This window comes from Lepidochelys kempii, chromosome 1, assembly GCF_965140265.1.
Source record: "Lepidochelys kempii isolate rLepKem1 chromosome 1, rLepKem1.hap2, whole genome shotgun sequence".
Taxonomy (NCBI): Eukaryota; Metazoa; Chordata; order Testudines; family Cheloniidae; genus Lepidochelys; species Lepidochelys kempii.
In genome coordinates, this window is record NC_133256.1 from 257,335,301 (window position 1) to 257,355,449 (window position 20,149).

The window sequence follows — 20,149 nt, forward strand, 5'->3', positions numbered from 1 at the left end:
GCTCAACCTTTCATTTTCTTAGATGGCTTTGTATACAGAAAGAGGAAGTGTTGTACAGTATTGTTTAAATTAGGTAATTATTGTGGAAGATGGGCATCTGTTTTCCTCTGTAGCATCTGCTACTATTCAAGATATAAGCCTAAACAGACTAATGGTCAAGTATGACAATTCTCATGTTCCTAAAAAGGAGACATTATTTCCACTTGAGTCTCACAGTTAAGCCCTCCAAACTCATGGAGCTGTCCAGTGAGCAGTTTAGAGACTGAGGAAGGTAGAATTTTCCTCTCTGAGGAAACTCCATATCCAACAGTCTCCCTGGCTGCTGGTGGCAGACCAAATCTTTTAGTTCTAGGCCAGAACTTCTTGGAATTTGGTCTGAACAACAGCTTCTAAAGCTGGAGGAAAAAATATTAATATACTTAAGGGCAACATACAGAACAAACATTTGTAACAGAGCATTGAGTCCAAGGTCAAAGTAGAGACTTAAGAGAAAGACTCCTCTTAGATCCACTGTATTTAACACACACAGATGTTAATTCATTCCTCCACAGCAGTGTAAACAGGTGGTCATAAAAGAATCCCAAAAAGAAAATTTATAGCTGAAAAAAGTTTTTCTTTCTCTATACTCTCTATATTTGACAGCGTTTACAGTGAGAAGAGGATTCTCACCAACTATTTACACAAAAAGGAGGGCAATCTGAAAGACTAAGGGCAACATATTCTTTAGCACTTCCCAATCAAATGCTACACTCCTAGAGGAGAGGATGTCTACTTTGTAACACCTGGAGAAAGCATGACAAGGGACCAAGCTGTGGCTCCACAGATCTCTTCATGAGTTCTGACCTCTCTACCCAGGAAGTCACTGCTTCTCTAGTGGATTGTGTGAAGATTTTCTTGGGTGGGGCTGCACCTTTGGTCTTTTAGGCTTCTGCTATGCATGCCTTTATCTATGGGAATACTGAAGCTTTGGAACAGGTCTTTTCTTTGACTACAGGGATGTATAAGAGAAACTTGGATTTCCTGAAGAGGTCTGTACAGTTTAGATATACCTTGACAGACCCTCCTCCCATCTTTCTCACGCCATTCTATTATGTTATGATTCTTTGGTTTGGGGCAGAATGAAATTAACCCTACATTCTCGGATCAATGAAGTTGCCCTTGGGGAGACTGGGTGACTCTAGGGCACTATTTTATCTTGGTGGCCCACACAGAACTGTGGCTCTCTGGACAGCATGCTTAACTCTGAACCATCCTTATGGAAGAGATGGCAGTTAGAAAGGGTATGTTGACTATGCATAGGAAGAAAAGCTCCCTGGTTGCTGTGCAGGGGATTTGGCCTTAAGTGCTTCAGAGGACACCTCATCTTTCAGAGGCCCATGCAGCCTGTGCATTCTTGCATCCAAGGACTGCTTCAGAAGGGTGAGAAACAGTAGGGCATTTATTCTTTCCCCTTGGTGTCACTATTTTTGAGGAGAAATAGGGTAGAGAAGCTCATGCTGTAGGGTATGTCTAGACTTAACATGCTACAGCTGCACAGCTGCGAAGTGTAGCGCTTCAGTGTAGGCAAAACGTATACTGACGGCAAAGGTTCTCCCAATGGCGTAGATAATACACCTCCCTGAGAGGCAGTAGCTAGGTTGACGGAAGAATTCTTCTGTAGACAGGGCAAGGTCAACACAGGGACTTAGGTCAGCTTAACTATGTTGTTCAGGGGTGTGGATTTTTCACAACCCTGAACAGGAGTTATGCCAACCTAATTTCTAGTATAAATCACACTCCAGAAATCATGCCAATTCTCCCCCACTCCAACTGAAGATACAGTTTATGAAGGCAAACCTCTGAGAACAAAAAAGTCTGAAGGAAACTTGTAGATATTTTTAAAAAAAGTTCTGCTATATACTAAGAAATTGACGTTGACCCTTTAAACAACTTTGGAGGCAGAATGCTTGGAGTTCAACCTGAGGGACAGTCAATCCTAAACCTTGACCCACAGTCAATAAATGTGGTCTCTTCCCAACAAACAGGGAGAAGCGGACACTTAGGGTGACCAGGTGTCCAGTTTTCGACCGGCTGTTAAAAGTCCAGTAGGCAGAGCGGCAGGTGTAAGGCAGGCTAGCCCCTACCTGTCCTGGCTCTGTGCTGAACCCTGGAAGCAGCCAGCAGGTCTGGCTCCTAGGCATGGGGGGCCACAGGGGAAGGGGGTGTGGCCTCAGTGAAGGGGCAGGGGTAAGGTGTTCAGTTTTGTGCGATTAGAAAGTTGGCAACTGTATAGACTGTCATATGGGGAGGGTGCACAGAGAAAAGAGGGGAGGAAAAAGAGCTATCTAAATAAGCTGCAAGACAAATGTGGATGACTGGTACTGTTGTATGCACACCATGGCTCTGACTGGAGGTACAACTGCAGTGAATTGTAGCAGTAGATGGGGCTGTGATCATGCTTAGCACCTTCCCAAACAGGCTTTTTTTAAAAAAGAAAATCACTTCTTACTATATATTTTACAGTATCATATTTTCCTGCTACCTTAAGCACAGCTCCTGCAACAGTGAATTTGTAAACACACAAGAATACCATTACCTCTCTCCAGGTCTCGAATCTGGGGACCTTTGGGTGCTCCTCCATATATACAGGTACTCTTAAGTCTTGAGCATTTGCCATAATCATCAGCCACCTGCTGGACTTGCTGGGCCAGCTCTCGGGTAGGAGCTAGAACCAAACACTGCGGAGAGAAAAAAAAAAAAGAACCCGTCCAGGATAGCTGAGTGGAGAACACTGTTTCAAACTAAGATAATTAATTATTTCTGTTCAGATCTCAGAGGCAGAATTGACTAGATTGTCAGCATGCAATTACCTAGAAAACAACTAACAGCAGCACTAGTACATGCGGATAATCATCACTGGGCTTTTGATACACTGAACGTGCTACCCACACTGCTACAATGAACAGTTCTCAACTTCCTCTCTATGGCACTGTGGTGCAAAATTAATCTACACATTTCTCTTAACTGCGTATTATACATGTAAAAAGGAAAAAACCGAGGACCACTTACAATTGGACCGTCTCCCCTCTCCAAATATGGCTGGTGGTTAATGTGAACAATTGCAGGCAGCAAGTACTGAAATAGAAGAAAATTAATGAAAATTAAGAGACAAGGGTTTTCCATATTAGATCATGCCAATGATTATCATATTGGATCCTGGCAATGCTGAATTTAGCTTAACATCTTTCCTCAAGCAGTGACAAACACCACATGCTTTAGTGTCCGCAAAATAAAGCTTTCAAACTTGGATGTCTACATTTAGGTACATAATAGAAGACAGCCTGACTTTCTGAATTACTGAGCACCTACAACCTAAGTTCCCTCTAAGCTGCGCGGCCCCGCAGCAGCCTATTAAGCACCACGCAGGCAACTCAGGGCTGCAGTGGGGAGAGATTCTTCTCCCCCAGCCCCGGACCCAACCCAGCCCAGCCACAGACCTGTTGCGGCTGGGGGAGAGGCATCGTGGGCGGGGGAGAGGCATCTCTCCCATGGCCCCAACCCAGCCTGTCCTGGAGCTGCCGTGGAGCGCCTTGTTCAGCCAAAACGTGTTTCCAAGCCCTGTTCACGCCAAGGCTTTGGCACAGTGGCAGCAAGGCGACTCAAACACGCCATGCGTGAAACGGGAGGAGCGTCTCTTTGCCATTATGTCCCATGCAGCGGCTCAAAGTGCTCCCCCAGGCAACAGCCAGGGAGTCACCTAATGTGTAGCGAGCGCTGGGTGTGCTCTGGGCCGCAGTGGGGGGAGGTGCCTGTCCCACAGCAACTCTGGGCCAGGCTGGGTTGTGGCTGGGGTGCTTCTCCCATGGCCGCGGCAGCTCCAGGCCAGGCTGGGTTGGGTCCAGGGTCGTGGTGCCCCTCCCATGGCCCCAACCCAGCCCGGACCTGCCGGGGCCGTGCAACAGGCGCCTCTCCTCCCCAGCCCAGGTGCTCCTGAGGGGGGAGAGAGAGCTGGAGGGAGTCCTCTCTCCTTGTCACAGCCTGCACCTCAAACCCCTCGTCCCTGGCCCCACCCCATAGTCCACAGCCCCAGACGGAGCCTTCACCCCCCCTCCCCCAAACTCCAACCCTCCGCCCCAGCACTGAGCCCTTTCCCACACACCGAACCCCTTGACCCCACCCCCGCCACATGAATTTTGTTATGTGCACCAATATGGAGATTGTCACACATCACCACAAATTCATTCTGCACATGGGTGGGAAAAATTAGAGGGAACATGCCTACTACTCCTGCCTATGTCAGTTGGAAGTACGAGCCTGTATTAGCCTTTGTGGTTTTAACTTGTGTAACTAAGTCAACCAGTAAGTGAGGTCCATTTAAAAAAAACAAACATATGCTCCCCTCTAAAAAATGGAAACATTGGCTGTGTGACAGCCAAGCAGAAAATAGACAAGATCAGGCACACAAAACAAACCACGTGCTCGTTACTATTTAACTATCCCACCTACAACACAGACAGAACATATTTTAAAACGCTATCACCCTTCCTTTGCACATGTCTGAATGACCAACCAAGAGATGCAAAGCAAGAAGAAACTCATACAAAGCAACTAAGAGGAAATGGTCACAAACACGTACTGCCAATGTCTTCCCGGAGCCTGTCTGAGCGATGCCCACCATGTCTCGGCCACTGAGGGCCAATGGGAAGCCCTGGCACTGAATTGGAGTGGGTTCTGTGAAATTCTGATCGATCAAGACATCCATTACATACTCTGCAAGTTAAACAAAAAAAGTGAAGAATACAAACTATGTACATCTTAGTAAAAGCCATCAGTTCGAAGACAGAAGTGCTGGGGAAATTTTCCTACAGAACCCAGTTTGGGAGCAATTTCAAGTTTCTCACTTTGAGAGTCTCGGGTATGACAAGCAGGAGGATTCCTTAAAGGTTAACTTTTCTGATGAAGATCTCTAAAGCTACAGTAGATCTGACAAAATCTTTCTAGAACCAAAACAGGGTCTGATCAGAAGGGTGTTATCCCAGCACTCCTCCCTTACTCCAACAACAAAGCTGATCAGCATCTTGAATGACACAATACTCACGTGGGAAGTTAGCATGGTGGAAGGCAAACACAGGTTTGGGGCAAGCATCTGTCCCCCTAACTGTAATCTCTTTCTTTCGTCGCAGTTCTTCAACTTCATACTAGTTAGGTAGAGGGGAAAAAAAACAAAAACACAAAGTTCCAGGTTGTCAGAAGCGACTTAATACACGTTTCTGATGTCAACTATTAATAAATTCCACAAATGCTTTAGCTGACAGCCTGGTTGAGAGGTCTGATTGTGTAAGGAAGCAAAACAGATTTCTACTCACTAAGGATGAAGCAGGGCGGTCCATCTCTTTCCATCAATGCCATTAAATGGGAGCTACATGCAGAGCTCCGTGCTATAGCAGCCATCACCTAGAACTGCTGCTCAGAACCACTTGTGAACATTTCCTTTCTTGTTGAAAACATTACTCAGAAACATAGCAATGATAAATTAAGTCCCAATTATTTTTGAAGTAGGACACTGACAACATTTTCTAAAACATTTGTACCTCTTTAATTGTTATAAGTAACATCCCAGGTTAGCTTAACTGAAGAATTAGGAAAAATATTTCTCTACGCTTCCAGTTTACTTTGCACATTTCACAGCACTTTGTGCAAAGTCAGTTTCACTATTTCCCCAGTATTGGGCCTAATCCAAAACCTAGGGAAGTCAATGGAAAGACTCCCATTAATGCATGTTTTGGATTAAACCTATGTTACTTTCCCATTTGTGAGACCCCTTCACATAGACACAGAAGAGGAAAAACATTCTGAAAATACAAACATGGGATTGTAAAACAACAGAAATTAACAGGGACCTTCAAGTGCAGTATAGTACTTACAACTAATGAAATTCGTTGTGTGGTTTTTTTTTTAATGAGTTAAAGTTGATATCCCTTTGCATTGTGTAAATAAGGTAATTAAGGAAAGATTACTTATCTTTCAGTAACTTGAGTTCAAGACGTTTTGTCCCCAGGGATGCATCATCATAGGATGCGCATACCCCCACATGTGCTCGACTGGAGATCTGAATCAGCTGTGTCCACCCACACAATACAAAGCCTCTTATTTCCAAGCGAGGATGTATATGGAGGCATAGATTTACTGATGCTCCAGGTCCTTCTCAACCACAGAGCCAAAGACTCCACAGCAGAGCAGAAGGAGGGCAAGAGGTAGAGCACCCACAGGAACAAAACATCAAGGAACTCAAGTTACTGAAAGGTAAGTAACTTTTGCTCCTCCAAATCTATATCCCTATGGGTGCTCCACCACAGGAGGCTCACAAGCAGTAAGTCAGCAAAGAAGTGGGTGCTGAGGAAGTGGATCCAGGACAGTTTGGAGAACTGCGTAGCCAAAGGATGCATTCATCTTGGACATGGGTAGGATAGCATAACGTTTAGAAAACATGTGAACAGGGGATCAGGTTGTGGTCCTGCAAATTTTTACGATGGGAATATCTTTGAGAAGGGCAAAAGAAGCAGACTGAGCCCTGGTGGAGCAGGCTGTAAGCTGGAGGTGGGAATTGTACCCTGACAGCCTAACAGCAAGCTAAGATATAACCTGAAACTCACTTTGACAGTCTGAATGGCAACAGATGGTCCTTTCATTCTTTCAGAGGTTACTAGCAGTCCTAAGGACATCTGAAAGGATCTAGTCCTGCCCAGATAGATGATTTGGGGCCTCAAAACATCTAAACATGTGGTGGCAAGCCTCTTCCCTCAAGGGGAGAGATTTGGGAAAGAATACTGGTAGACTGATATCCTGACCTTCGGCAGGAAATGAAGACGAGGACATAATATGACCTTGTCACAACAGAAGGCAGTGTACAGCAGATCAGCTTCCAGCTGAGACAATAGCTACTGAGACAATAGCTACCAGGAATGAGGTCTTGACAGAGAGATGAAGGAATGAGCAGGTGGCCATAGGTTGGAAAGGAGAGTTTAAGGCACAGAGGACCAAATTAAAGTCCTCAAGCATGGGGTTCCAGATATGAGGAAAAGTTGGACAGATCCTTGAAGTATCTGGCCATCCTAGGGTGAGCAAAAACAAAAAAATCTTTCAAGAGACAAATGGAAGGCCATAGTAGCAGCTAGGTGCACCCGGAGAGAAAACTCAGGTAAAAAGATGGGATCTACTTCTAACCAGCAGCCAAGGATCCTTGAGAGAGTAGCTTCAGAAATGGATATGGAGTGACAGGAACATCAGGAAAGAAAGTGTTTCCACTTCTGCAGGTATGTCTTACATGTGGAAGGCTTCCTACTATTCAAAAGTACAGCCTGAACCTAAACCAGGCAGTCCCATTCTAAAATTTGAGACCCACTGAGAGCCAGTGCCTTGAAGTTCAGATAAACACCTCTATTTATTGGGGCTGGGGTGTCAGGAGCTCCCATCTAAGGGGGAGGTGTTGAGATATCCCTCCAGAAAAGTGGAGTAGATATGAGTACCACACTTGTCTGGGCCAAGATGGCACTATTAAGAAGACCCTCACTTGCTCCTGCCTCAATCTGACTAAAGTGCTGGGGATTAGAGGTGCTGGAGAGTAGGCACAGCGAACAGCACAGGGCCAGGGGACTAGAATGGTTCTCCCCTAAAGAGTTGCAGCTGCATGCCATTTTGGAGCAGAAGATTTGGCATTTCATACTCGTCAGGGTTGCAAAGAGATCCACTATGGGGGGCCCTATGCTTCACAGTTGCTGTGGCAGATCAGATTGAGCTCCCACACATGGTCCTGATTGAAGTTTCTGCTTAGGGCGTCCGCCACTGTGTTCTGGAGGCCACATAGGTAAACTGTGGAGATCTCTATGTGGTAGGCAATGCACCAGTTCCATAGTTTTAGTAATTCTATGCACAAAAACTGGGATTTTGCATCCTCTTACCCCCCGATTTATACAGTACACGTCCACCCGGTTGTCTATCCATTACTCTAGTAGTGTGACCCTGAATGTTGTGGGAAAAATGCTGGCACGTGTAACAAACTCCCCTGATTTCAAGAACATTTCTTTGTGAAACCTGTTCTTAAACCCAGTGCAAACTTCGCATTTGGATGCGACATTAGTACCCCTGGGACACTGGAGACAGCTAGAAAACCTGTTGCCTTTGGGGGGAAAAAACGTATTGCAGCTCTGGCAGGATTTGAATTCTGAGGCCTTTGGCATACTTCAGAAATTAGGCTGAAGAGAAAGGCCAACGAAACATTCCCAGGAAACTGGGATGGTGGAATCCCCCTCCCGCCAAAGCACAATCTTGTGCAAAGCAAGAGGAAATAAGTACAATACAGGCTGGAAAGAGCTTCTAGGAAGCAGTGGACATGCATCTGCTCTGTCTAGAGCTGCAGGTGTTTGAAAAGGAACTGCAGCAGCAGCTTAGCTGTGCCTCCCTACATACCCTCGCTTGAGATTGCACAGTGTGAAGATGAGGACCTTGCTGATTCAATGGTCCGACTGAGCACACAGGCATGTGCATCCTACAACTGAGCACCTATATGAACATATGGTCAAAGAACTATTTCCTATGGAGGGTGTATGGAATTTGCCAAGAAAGGAGATTAAAAAGATAATTCAGTTTATTACACAACTTTTATTTTCTGTATATAGAGGGGGTCTAAAGGAAAAAACCAGGAAGATGGGATTAAAAATAAATGATGAAAAGGGCAACGGACTGTTCCTAAAATTTCTCATCCATTAGCAGCAGCATCTGTGATTCAAACAGACTATTTTGTTTTGTTTTCCGTCAACTGTCCAATTTGTTCAAAAACTTTCCTGATGTAGTGTAGCTCATATCCACTATAATAAATCATGGCATCAGATATGCCTCACTGATAGAGCCAGACAGGTCAAGCAAGGAGATGATGGATTAGAAAAGAATTATATTTTAAGTTTTGTATTTAAAATCCAATTTTAACAATGGGGGAAAAGGAAATTCAGAAGCACATAGGACAGATGAAAAAGGCTGGTATAAAGGATTCCGCCAACCCACAGCTCCCTCAGTTCCTTCTCACCAGCTAACGCCAACAGAGGGACAGGCGGGGGGGTTGGAATGGACATGAGTAACACATCTCGAAGAACAGTTATGAAAGGTTAGTAACCATTTTTTCTTCAAGGGCTCTCTAATATGCGGATTGTAACACCACTTGGCCAAACCCAGCATCATCTCTAGCCTGCTGGGTTATGGTGTAGTGAGACACGAAAGTGTGAACTGATGACACGATGCCACTCTACAAACATCCTGGATAGGAACTTAAGCCATAAATGCTGCCAAAGATGCTTGGGCCCTTGTGGAATGCACCATCAGGGCAGGAGGAGTGGCGACTTTTACCACATCTTAGCAAGTATGGATACAGGAGGAGATCCATGATGAGATTTTCTGGGCTGAGACAGGAAGACCATTCATCCTGTCTACAATAGCTACAAATAGCTGAATAGATTTCCAAAATGATGTAGTCCTTTCTACGTTGAAGGCTAGTGCATGTCTGATGTCCAGCAAGTGGAGCCTCTGTTCCTCCCTATTGGCATGAGTTTTCGGAAAGGCCAGTAGGAAGATATCCCAGTTACTATGGAATTGTAAAACCACCATAGGGAGGAAGGCCGGATACAGACGCAACTGGACCTTGCCCCTGAACAATATCGTATGGAGTGGTTCTGAAGTGAAGGCCCGGATCTCTGAGACACTCCTGGCAGAAGTAATGTCCACCAGGAAGGCCTCCTTCCAGAACAGGTAGAGCAGAGAGCATGTTGCCAATGGTTCAAAAGGGGTACTGTTAGCCTTACCAACACCAAGTTGAGATCCCAGGGAGAGACTGGTTGCCATACATGGGAATACAATCTCTCAAGGCGCTAAAGTAATCAACTGCAAATGGAGTCTGAGAAAACAGAACAGCCGTTCACCCATGGGTAAAAGGCCAAGAATGCAGCTAGATGGACCCTAATAGATGACATGGTTAGGCCTTCCTGTTTCAAGTGCAGCAAGCAATCTAGAACGAATGTAATGTTAACTGTGTAGCTGTAGCACCTTTCTTCGTAGACCAGATTGAGAATCTTTTCCACTCTGCCAGTAAGTGGCTCTAGTGGAGGATCTTCTGCTCTCTATAAGCACCTTGTGAACCAGCGCTGAGCACGCTAGCTCTACGAGGTTCAGCCATAGAGCTTCCAGGCCATGAGAAAAAGGGACTTGAAGTTTGGATGACCTAGATGGCCATGATCCTGGAAGATGAGGTCTGGAAACGGTGGCAGATGGATTGGCGTTTCCACCAAGAGGTCTAGGAGCATGGTGAACCAGTGCAGACATGGCCAGGCCGGGGCTATAAGGATAAGACTCGCTTTGTCCCTTTTGACTCTCAGCAAGGCCTTGTGTACGAGACGAATGGAAGGGAATGTGTAGAAAAGATGGCCCATCCAAGGGAGAAGAGAGGCATCTGCGAGCAACTGCGGACTGTGAACCAGGAAGGAGCAGAACCGGATACACTTCCTGTTGTGCTTCATCATGAACAGATCTATCTGGGTGGGGAGTCCCCCACTTCTGGAAAATGCCTTTCACAACATCTGGACGGATGGACCGCTTGTGATGGTTGGAGAAGGATCAGCTACGGTAGACCGCTAACTTGTTCTGCAACCCCGAGAGATAGGAGGCTTTGAGGTGGATTGAGTGGGCTATGCAGAATTTCCACAAGCAAAGTGCTTCTTGGCACAGGTGAGAAGAGCATGCTCCACCCTGCATGTTGCTATAGAACATCACTGTTGTGTTGTTTGTGGGAACTGACATGCACTTGCCCACCATGTGGGGTTGGAATGCTTGGCAGTCCAGGCGAAAGTTCCCTGATGATGTGTAGTGAGCTCTTTTGGAGACCAGAGGTTCTGAGGGACCCCAAGTGAGCTCCCAAGCCCATCCCAGAAGCATCTGTGATGAGACACTCTGATGGTTGGGGTCCTGAAAATGGGACTCCTGCAAACATTGCCAACCACCAAAGAAGGGAGGTGATCACTGATGAGGGAAGTGTGATAACCATGAGGTTGGCCCACTAAGTATATAGATGCCAGCCACGCTTGAAGATGTGCTGTGGTGATGGGGTGATTTCTGAGGCTCTCTATAAGCATCCCTATCGCTGGGAATCAAGCTTCTGGGAGGAAGGCTTTGGCTGGGACCAAGCTGAGGATCGCCCCAATTAATTCTATTCTTTGAACCAGGGAGAGAGTAGACTTCTGCACATTTATTAGCAGACCTAATTCCTAGAAAGTTGACTGTATTAACGTTATATCGGATTCCAACTGGGCCTTGTTCTGATCAGCCAGTCGTTGAGGTAAGGGTAGACCTGAACCCCTTGTCTCATCAGGAAGGCTGCCGTAACTGCCATGCACTTCATGAACATCTGAGGGGACTGATCCGATAGGCTGAACGGGAGCTCATCCTTCACAATAAATCTGAGGAACCTTCTGTGTCCCTGAAAGATTGAAATATGAAAAAGCATCCTTAAATCGAGAGTGGCGTACCAGTGCCCTGGATCCAGGGAGAGGATGATGGAGACCAAGGAAACTATGCGGAACTTGAACTCTTTCATACATCAATTGTGGTTTCACAGGTCCAGAATCGGTCTGAGACTGCCACTGGCTGTAGGGATTAGGGAATAATGGGAGTAGAGCCCCCGGCCCCTTAACTCCTGTGGAACCTCCTCCCCTGCTCTCACCCTTAGGAGCAACTGCACCTCTTGGGCTAGAAGTTGTTTGTGAGAAGGGTGCCTGAAGAGGGAAAGGGAGAGGGGTTGGAAGGAACTGAATGGAAGGGTGTGTCCCAGTGCTATTTTGCGTAGCACCCTAAGATCCAAAGTAATACAGGCCCACACCTGATAGAAGTGGGATAATCGGTTCACAAAAAATGAGGAAAATGGATCCACAAATTTTTCTGGTACATCATCCCCAAGTGTCCTATCAAAAGGCCTGCTTAGACCCTGCCAGGTGTCAAGAAGGGGTGGGGAGGCAGTACACCCTTAGACTGGGGTGGAGATCTTCTCCTATAGCCCCTGCTCCTCCCTCTTATTATAGTCTTACCTGTTAGAAACCAGTAGCTGGGTGGGGCTTGAAGTATTTCCTAGAGGGAACTGGGGTATGAAGCCCTAGAAACTTGAGTGTGGCTCTCAAGTCCTTCAGGCTGTGCAGTTTGGAGTCTGCCGTCTCAAAAAAGAGTGATGTACCCTGGTAAGGGGGTCCTGCAATGTCTGCTGCATCTTGTGGGGTAGGCCCGAGGACTGAAGCCAGGAGCTTCTCCACACTGCCACCACTGAGACCACAGATCAGGCTGCAGAGTCTGCCGCACCCAAGACTGCCTGTAGGGACACCCTTGCCATGGATTTTCCCTCTAGGGCTGCAAATTCGCATCTGGACTCCTATGGTAATAATTCTTTACATTTTGCCACACAGTCCCAGGAATTAAAATCATAGTTGCTCAGGTGCACTTGCTGATTTGCGATCCTGAGCTGGAGGCTGCCAGCTGAATAGACCTTTTTGTCAAAAAGGTCTAGTTTTTTGGCATCCTTGGCCTTGGACCTTCTGGATCCTGTCACTCCTGCTCGTTGGCTGCTGATACTATACCAATGAGCCCGTTGGTGGATGAGCGTACAGGAGTTCAAACCCTTTAGCTGGAAAAAAGTACTTTTTCTCCATCCTTTTTGCCATCGGCTGACAGGATGCTGTGGTCTGCCATAAGGCCTTGATGGGGTCCATAATAGCCTCATTGAAGGGCAAAGTCTCTCTTGAGGGGTCCAGTGCAGCTAGAATATCCACCAGAGCATGGCAGGACTCCTTTATCTCCTCTAACCGAGGTTTTGTGCTACTCTTTTGAGGAGCTACTTATGCGCCCTGTAATTAACCTGGGAGGACACAATGTCCATTCCCGTCACCGCCTCATCTGGAGAGGAGGAAGAGAAAACCTGCATATGCAGGGAGCACTGCTCCTTGCTCTCAGCACAGGACAGGTCTCACGGTACCAGGTCTTGATATTCAGCCCCAGGCTCAGTACCAAAACCTGGGTTCTGCTCCGAGGAGGTCATTGGGGTGCTCTAGACTCTGATACAATAGAGTAACACCTTATGGACTATGACCCCTGGACTGGAGGAAAAGCCCAGGGGTTCCAGAATGGCCACCACAGTGGCACTTGCCACTGTGCTTGAGGCCAAATCGCAGGTGGGGTGGCCTGGCCCAGGTCTGCCAACGGATGATGTTGGCTAGAGTGTTGATGCCGGCTTCTGTAGGAGACTTATGACTCCACCTCTCAGTCAGTCTCCAAATATTCCCTTCTAGGCAACCAGAGTGGAGTGGTGCCGGCAAAGAGTGCCAGGAGAGACTGGGGCTGCCCCATGATGACCGGTTTCCCTTATGAAGGCACCTGGGGCCTTGGTGCCAGGGGAGCTCTCGCCACCACTGACATCTCCCATACGGCAGGGGGTGGTGGTACCAAGAGAGATAGTAAATGTCTCGTGGCCTCAAAAGCCTCTGGCACAGATGGTATTGCCAGGGCAGCAGAGCTCCGACGGCTCTCGTATGGTGAGGAGTCCATCGGTGCCAGCCTCAAAGGTGTCCATTCTGGGGCCAATGTCAACGGCACCAGGTGAGTTGCAAGGGTCTGAGTGGCCCAGCAAGGGTCGCACTGTTAGTGTCTCTTTGCCTCACAACTTCGGAGTTAGGGATCACACCCTGTCCGTCGACTTCTATTTCTTTCTCAACACCGGCAATGGAGAACGATGCCGAAAGTCCCTTGCCGGAGTGATCTTCTTTGGCACCTAGGATGATGGATGGTGCTGGGAGTCCCAAGAAGCAGAAGCGTCCTTCTTCAGCACCAGAAATGTGGAATGGCACTGAATCTTCCTAACAGAAGCCAGGGTGCTTCTTATTGAGGCTGAAGTACTCGGCGCCAAGTCGGAGTGACTACGCTCTGAAGGAGGGCAAAGTGCTGCCTCCATGTGGAGGAACCTAACCCTGGTGTCCGTTTCTGTTTTGGTGTGGGGCTTGAAGTCTCTGCAGATTTTGAAGTGCTCCCACATGTGAGAGTACCCCAGGCACTTAAGGCAGCTAGAATGGGGATCACTGACAGGCTTCAGTTTGTGGCACAAAGCACAAGGCATTCCCCAGTGCCAGGAGGGACTAGCTCCACTGAGCGGGGTTTGCTAATCTAACTAATTTAACAACTGAAACATAACTACTACGAATAAAGATAACTATGTACAATCAAAGTCCACTGAGAGGAGTACTTGTGGAAAAAGCAAGAATGAACTGACGTTCCAGCAAACGCAACAGGCAGTAAAAAGGAACCACGGGGGTTGCAGGTCAGCAGAACCTTTATACTGGCACTATGAGCGCACAACTCCAGGGGGCACCAGCGCCAACCCAACAGATACCACCAAAGGAAAAGCTTTCCAGTGGCAGTGCTCGGGGTGAGCACACACCTACATTGGAATGAACATGAGCAAGCACTCGAAATACCTTTCTGCAAAGTGTATATACAAAACAATATAGGGAAAGGGAGAGTATAAGTAGAATACAGTCTGCATATCCCGTTTTCCCACTTTTAAAGATTCTCTGGTGCACTGAAAATGGCAAGAACAGGAGAAGGAAACTTACAGGAGTAAGCCTGGCCACTTCTGGATGTTCCACATAAAAGTTCTTCTCAAATTTGGGCAGCTCATTTAGGTCCCACTTCTTTTTGCGTAGACGCTCCCCTGGATTACCAAATTTCTTTGGAGGCAGAGGACTACCAAACCTGGGGGTATCAACATAAGTTTTTTAAAAAGCAATTTATAAAAGGATTTCACAGCTCTGGCATTTGTAGATTCCTCCGATGTTTTCACGGTTATCTTTAAGCTAAAACAAACACTGAAGTTTTAGTTACTCTGAAAATCCCCTTAAAACATAGCTAGACACAAGGGTTGGGAAGGTCTTCTGTATTCTTGCTCCCTTCTGTAAAGTCTATCACGCAATTACCACTACTCCAACGACACTGTTACTTTTAATGTAGAATCTAACTATTTCACAATTCCTTTCACCTTTTCTTTCCCTCCTTATCAATACGCCCCAGTCAACGTACAAATAAAGCACAGAGAAAAGTTGACGTCCATATCAAAGTTTTTGCTAAGCAGATCTGAAGCAATTACAAAGCAGCCACAATTTTTACCAGGGTCACAGCAGAAGTATTTGGATGGGTGGAAAAAAAACGAGTCCCATTTCTTAGACACTTCTGAGAAAGTCTCGAGAGAAAATAAATGTCAGTTTTTATTCTTTAATACCTGGCAAAGCTACTCAGAAATTAGTACAATGTATCCTCCATATAAGGAATACACTCCACCCTGCTTTTAATTTTTATTTGTTTATTTTTAAAAGAGGTGGGGATTTATATGTAATGATTCATTTATCCAAAGGAGAATAAACATGGTTTTTCTGGCCTACAGCACAGTTGGGAAGTACTGAAAACTGAAGCACAAATTGGCATGAAGAGTTTAGCTATTATAATTATAAATGTTCACTTAATAGTACATCTTTTAAATAGTTCTTTGAAAAACCTGTTATTGTTTCACTATTGTGCCAGATTTCAATAGAAGCTGCTATTTTAAATGATGTCAGGTCAAACACTACTCTAACTTCAGATATGATAAAGAATAAGCTTTTGAAAAATCTACAGGCAAGAAAGTGTGTCTGATTTTTTTAAAAACTCCAGTTGAATAAAGACTTCTGAAGTATTTCCACTGAAACAGAACATTATGCTAATGCATGAGTACCAGAAAATGAAACTAATTAGAAACTATCAACAAAAAAGGTTTACAATACCCAAGCTGAGACAAATTTTAAAATGTACCCTCTGGTCAAAACTAAATTAGATTTAAGCGTTTTTGTTTTAATAATCCATGGTTTTATTTGCAATATTGGCAAGGAAATGTTTTAAATGTTAAATAAGTGTTCTCTGAAAGTTATTTCCCAAGAGAAGCTAGAGTGACAATAAAGAGTAGAACTCAGAGAAAGCAGAACAGGAAAGGGGATTACACTTGTAGAATGCAAGGTAAATTTATAATTAATTTGATGCTGGTTAAAACACTTAAGTTATAGGTTCAAAAATGTTGGTTAAGCTGCAGTCTTGACAGCCCTTTTCTCCTTTCTATAAATGTAGTTCTATTCTGTATCAGATTGCTAAAACGGGTGCTTATTTACTTTTATCACATTTAACACTATAAAACATATAAAAGTAATTTACAACCCACCCGTAAATAAAAATAGTGACTTGAATCTTTTATGATTTCTTAGGGCTGTCAATGCAAGTTACTAGTTACTGGAGCATCTCACAATCGAATACATTCTTCAGACTATGCTAGTTTAGAACCCTGAAGGTGTGCACCTGAGTAATTTTACTGACAAAGGCAATAGGAGTACATAGGTGAGTAAAAATTAAATATATGCATGAATGTTTTGCAAATTCGGGGCCTTAGATATTTGGACATTGAGTGTTTGCTTTATTGCCATCAACATAAAAATACAATGCAGTTCACAGAATTTCAGTTCCATGTTGCTCTGCGTACACACAATACAGCTTTAGATTGGCTTTCCAAAAAGTGAGTCTTTTAGAATTTATAATACCCCAATATGTGTCATATTTCATTCACTGATCCTGACTTAATTGACATTTTACATACTGATATGGAACAGATTACAATTCCAGTTACACTGGTGTAAATCTAGAGTAATTCTATTTAATTGCATAGAGTTATTTAGTTTTCCCTGGTTCAGTGGTGACTGAATCCAGATTGGTCTTAGATATTCAGTGATCACTTCATCAGCAACTGAAATGCAGCCACTTCCAGAACTGAATGCAACAGCAGCTTATTCAAGTGGCGAAGTAAAACTGCACCATCCCAGTCCTAAAAAGTCATCTCCAACTCATTCAGGACAAGAAGCAAAGAAAAATTCCAGATCTAGTTGGCCCTACAACAGGAATGGACAGTAAACAGAATGTAAACATACAACTGGAGTTTGTCCAGCACACTGGGTGGAGTACCCAACTGTTTTTCAAATACCATCGTACAATTTTTGATGACTGCAATCATTGGAAACATTGTTTTACATCTCAGAAATGATTTTTTTAAGAAGAGTCATGATGTGCTGAACTTCTGGTATATAACTGTCCATGTATAGAGTTTTCAATATCAAAACAAATTTACAATATAGATATACACATGTGCAACGCAGTTTTTGATATTACAGAAACTAAGTTTTGTGAGATTTTTGTAGCAGTTTATAAAGATATGCAACAAAGCAAAGTATTACTTGGAATGAGATCAGGGTCAAAGCCCGTTACTTATGCCTTTATGTGAATTAAACTTTTTTTTTTTTAAAAAAAAGATCCATTGTCAAGTAGTTTCCCTATTCCTGATTCTGTCCTTTTCTATTTGACTAAAATATTTTTCTCCCACCTTCATTTAGCATGGAGATGAAATAAGATTTTTAATTCGTTTCCTGTGGTCACTCTAAACCAGGGGTGGGCAAACTTTCTGGCCCGAGGGCTACACTGGGGTTGCAAAACTGTATGGAGGGCCAGGTAGGGAAGGCTGCGCCTCCCCAAACAGCTTGGTCCCCACCCCCTCCCACTTTCCACCCCGACTGCTCCCCTCAGAACTCCCGACCCATCCAACCCCCCCCCCCGCTCCTCGTCCCCTAACTGCCCCCTCCCGGGACCCCCCCCATCACACCCCCGCCCACTGACAGCCCTCCCCCCGACCCTCCCCATCTAATGCCCCTTGTTCCCCGCCCCCTGACCCCTTCCCCACCCCTGACAGGGCCCCCAGACCCCACACCTATCCAACCCCCCCCTTCCCCATCCCCTGACCGCCCTCCCCCTGCTCCCTGACTGCCCCCTGGGACCCCCGCCCCTTATCCAACCCCCCCCCCTTTACCATGCGGCTCAGAGCAGCATGCCTGGCAGCAGCACCAGCCAGAGCTAGCTTCTGCTGCTCTGCTAGACAGGAGCTTGCAGCCCTGCAGATCTGCAGCACGGTGAGCTGAGGCTGCGGAGGAGGGACCACAGCGGGGGAGGGGCTGGGGACTAGCCTCCCTGGCCAGGAGCGCAAGGGTCCAGCAGGACAGTCACGCAGGCCATAGTTTGCCCACCTCTGCCTTAAAGCCTGTCATAATACATTTTGATGGTGCAAGATTTATCAACGATATCACCATAATTCTAAAGAGAACAAAGTATTGTGCTTTTGTAGGTTCTAAACCAATGATGGCTTAAAATCTGAAAGCCAAGTTCTTAAAAAGAAAAAACATCTCTTTACTCCAAATGAGATCATGTAAATGTCAAGGCAGGTCAAATGCTCATGCCTTAAAATCTGGCTAGTGCCCCTTTAAGTACCTGTGTACAGTGGGGCCCTCTTCTCTGCAATATAACTGACAGGATCTTTTTATTTCATAAGGGGGTTGTTTGTATGTATGTAGGATACAAATATAAAATTAGAGTGGAACTCTTAGCCTCTCCTGCTCTATTGGGAAAGATGTTAACAAGTACTTTCGTGTGCAAGGAAAACATTCTTGAACTTCACCTGAGTAAAGGAGGAAATAAATTTAAATGTGAGAAGCTGGCACTTTTCCTGACTCAAAAAAATCAAAGAAGAAATAAGAGGAACAAGTATATTTTATTATTTGCTCTCTCTCACTCAGGGCCTGATTCCTCCTGTTTAATCCCCAGTACTTGTCTTTTCCAGGAAAAACTTGGGGTACTGCCATTACTTAACCCCCTTCTACAAAAAAGAACAACACTCAAACAACAACCCTGGACCATTCACGTGCTTTCTATCAAGCATTTTATGATATTAGATGCTTTCTTATACTTTTGTTTTGTTCCACAACATCAGAGCTCAACTGAACCTGATTCTCCTAAACAGAATGAGGCCCCATAATGAGTGATACTAAGAATAATCAAAAGAGCAGGAAACCAAATTGTTAGGCCTTTGCACAGTAATATGGAAGATTGTGGTTTGATTGCAGATCCGCCCCCCCCCCCCCAACCCTGGACAGACTCCTGAGGCTTAATCCAGGGCCCTGAGATCAGGGCTCCACTACTACACAAGAGGCCCACGTTCAATTTCCAGGTCCAATTCCACTCTCTCCATCAGCAGGGGCCGGGAATACTGCAGAGATATGCACGGTTATTTAAGAGCAATCTTTCTGATCATATGAATGGTAAGGACATTCAAAGGAGGAGTCAGGTCCAGTCCACTCTACAAGTTACGTGTGTCCTCCACGGTGAGCAAGGGCTTCTGAAGCGAGGTTAGCAGCGGGAGGGAGAGGGATCCTTATAGCTCAAAGCGGGAACAGTGCGGAGGACGGAAAGGCAAAGTGAAGTCAGGCCTAGTGACAGGTAAAGCCTATCCTGCCAGCCACCGGAGAAACTTCCCTGTCTTCTCGCACCAGACACCGCCGAGCAGGGAGAACGGCGTGCGGGGGCGATTCCTTCCAAACCTTGCGGCTACCTAGGGCCCCTCACTTTCCACCCCAGGGATCCACCGGGCTCCTCCCCTCGGGGGCACCCCAGCTCCGGGGTCCCAGCCCGTCACTCAGCTCCTCACAGGCCGGACCCCGCCCTACTCCGGAACCTTCCCGTGGCCCTAGGACGCGACCCTGACCCCAAGGCCCCGACCTAGGCCCCCCGCCGCCGGGGATCGGGATCGAGCCGCCCCCCCGCCCCCGTCTTGGGGCCTTGCCTGGCTACTCCGCCCCGCCCCTCCCCCACACCGGGCTTCCGCACCCCCGCCCTCTTACCCGCCGCGGTCGCGGTCGCGGCCCCGGTCTCCGAAGCCTCGCATGCTCCCGTCGAGGGGGGCACCGAGGGGCGCGAGCTGGGGGTGGCGCCGGGCGGGGGGGCTCGACCGGCGGCGGCTGTTGTGTCCCGGTGGAGTCGCCCGTAACCGCCTCGCTTCCCGGGGGAGGGAGCGGGGAGGCTAGAGATCCGGTCGCGATTGGTGTGCGGGGCCGAGAGCGGCTCAGTTAGCTTCAGGGCCCGTCGGGCGCGGAGACAAAACAGCGTCCTCTTCCTCCGGGTTCCCGGCACAAAATGGCCGCCGCCACCCCAG

The 20,149-nt window shown here is 46.4% G+C and overlaps 1 protein-coding gene across 2 annotated transcripts in view; it reads right to left on the reverse strand.

The window, feature by feature from the left end:
- Positions 1–20,149, reverse strand: part of DDX17 (DEAD-box helicase 17) — a 30,958-nt gene extending 10,809 nt beyond the window's left edge. Inside the window, exons 1-6 of one of the 2 annotated variants that reach the window (XM_073326344.1) lie at positions 19,839–20,149; positions 14,664–14,802; positions 5,078–5,177; positions 4,616–4,749; positions 3,049–3,114; positions 2,576–2,717 (exon numbers count right to left, since the gene is read on the reverse strand). In XM_073326344.1, coding sequence (XP_073182445.1) covers positions 2,576–2,717; positions 3,049–3,114; positions 4,616–4,749; positions 5,078–5,177; positions 14,664–14,802; positions 19,839–19,882 — 625 coding nt within the window. In that variant the 5' untranslated portion in view covers positions 19,883–20,149. The remainder of the gene's footprint in view (positions 1–2,575; positions 2,718–3,048; positions 3,115–4,615; positions 4,750–5,077; positions 5,178–14,663; positions 14,803–19,838) is intronic. The other variant, XM_073326354.1, reaches the window with a different exon arrangement.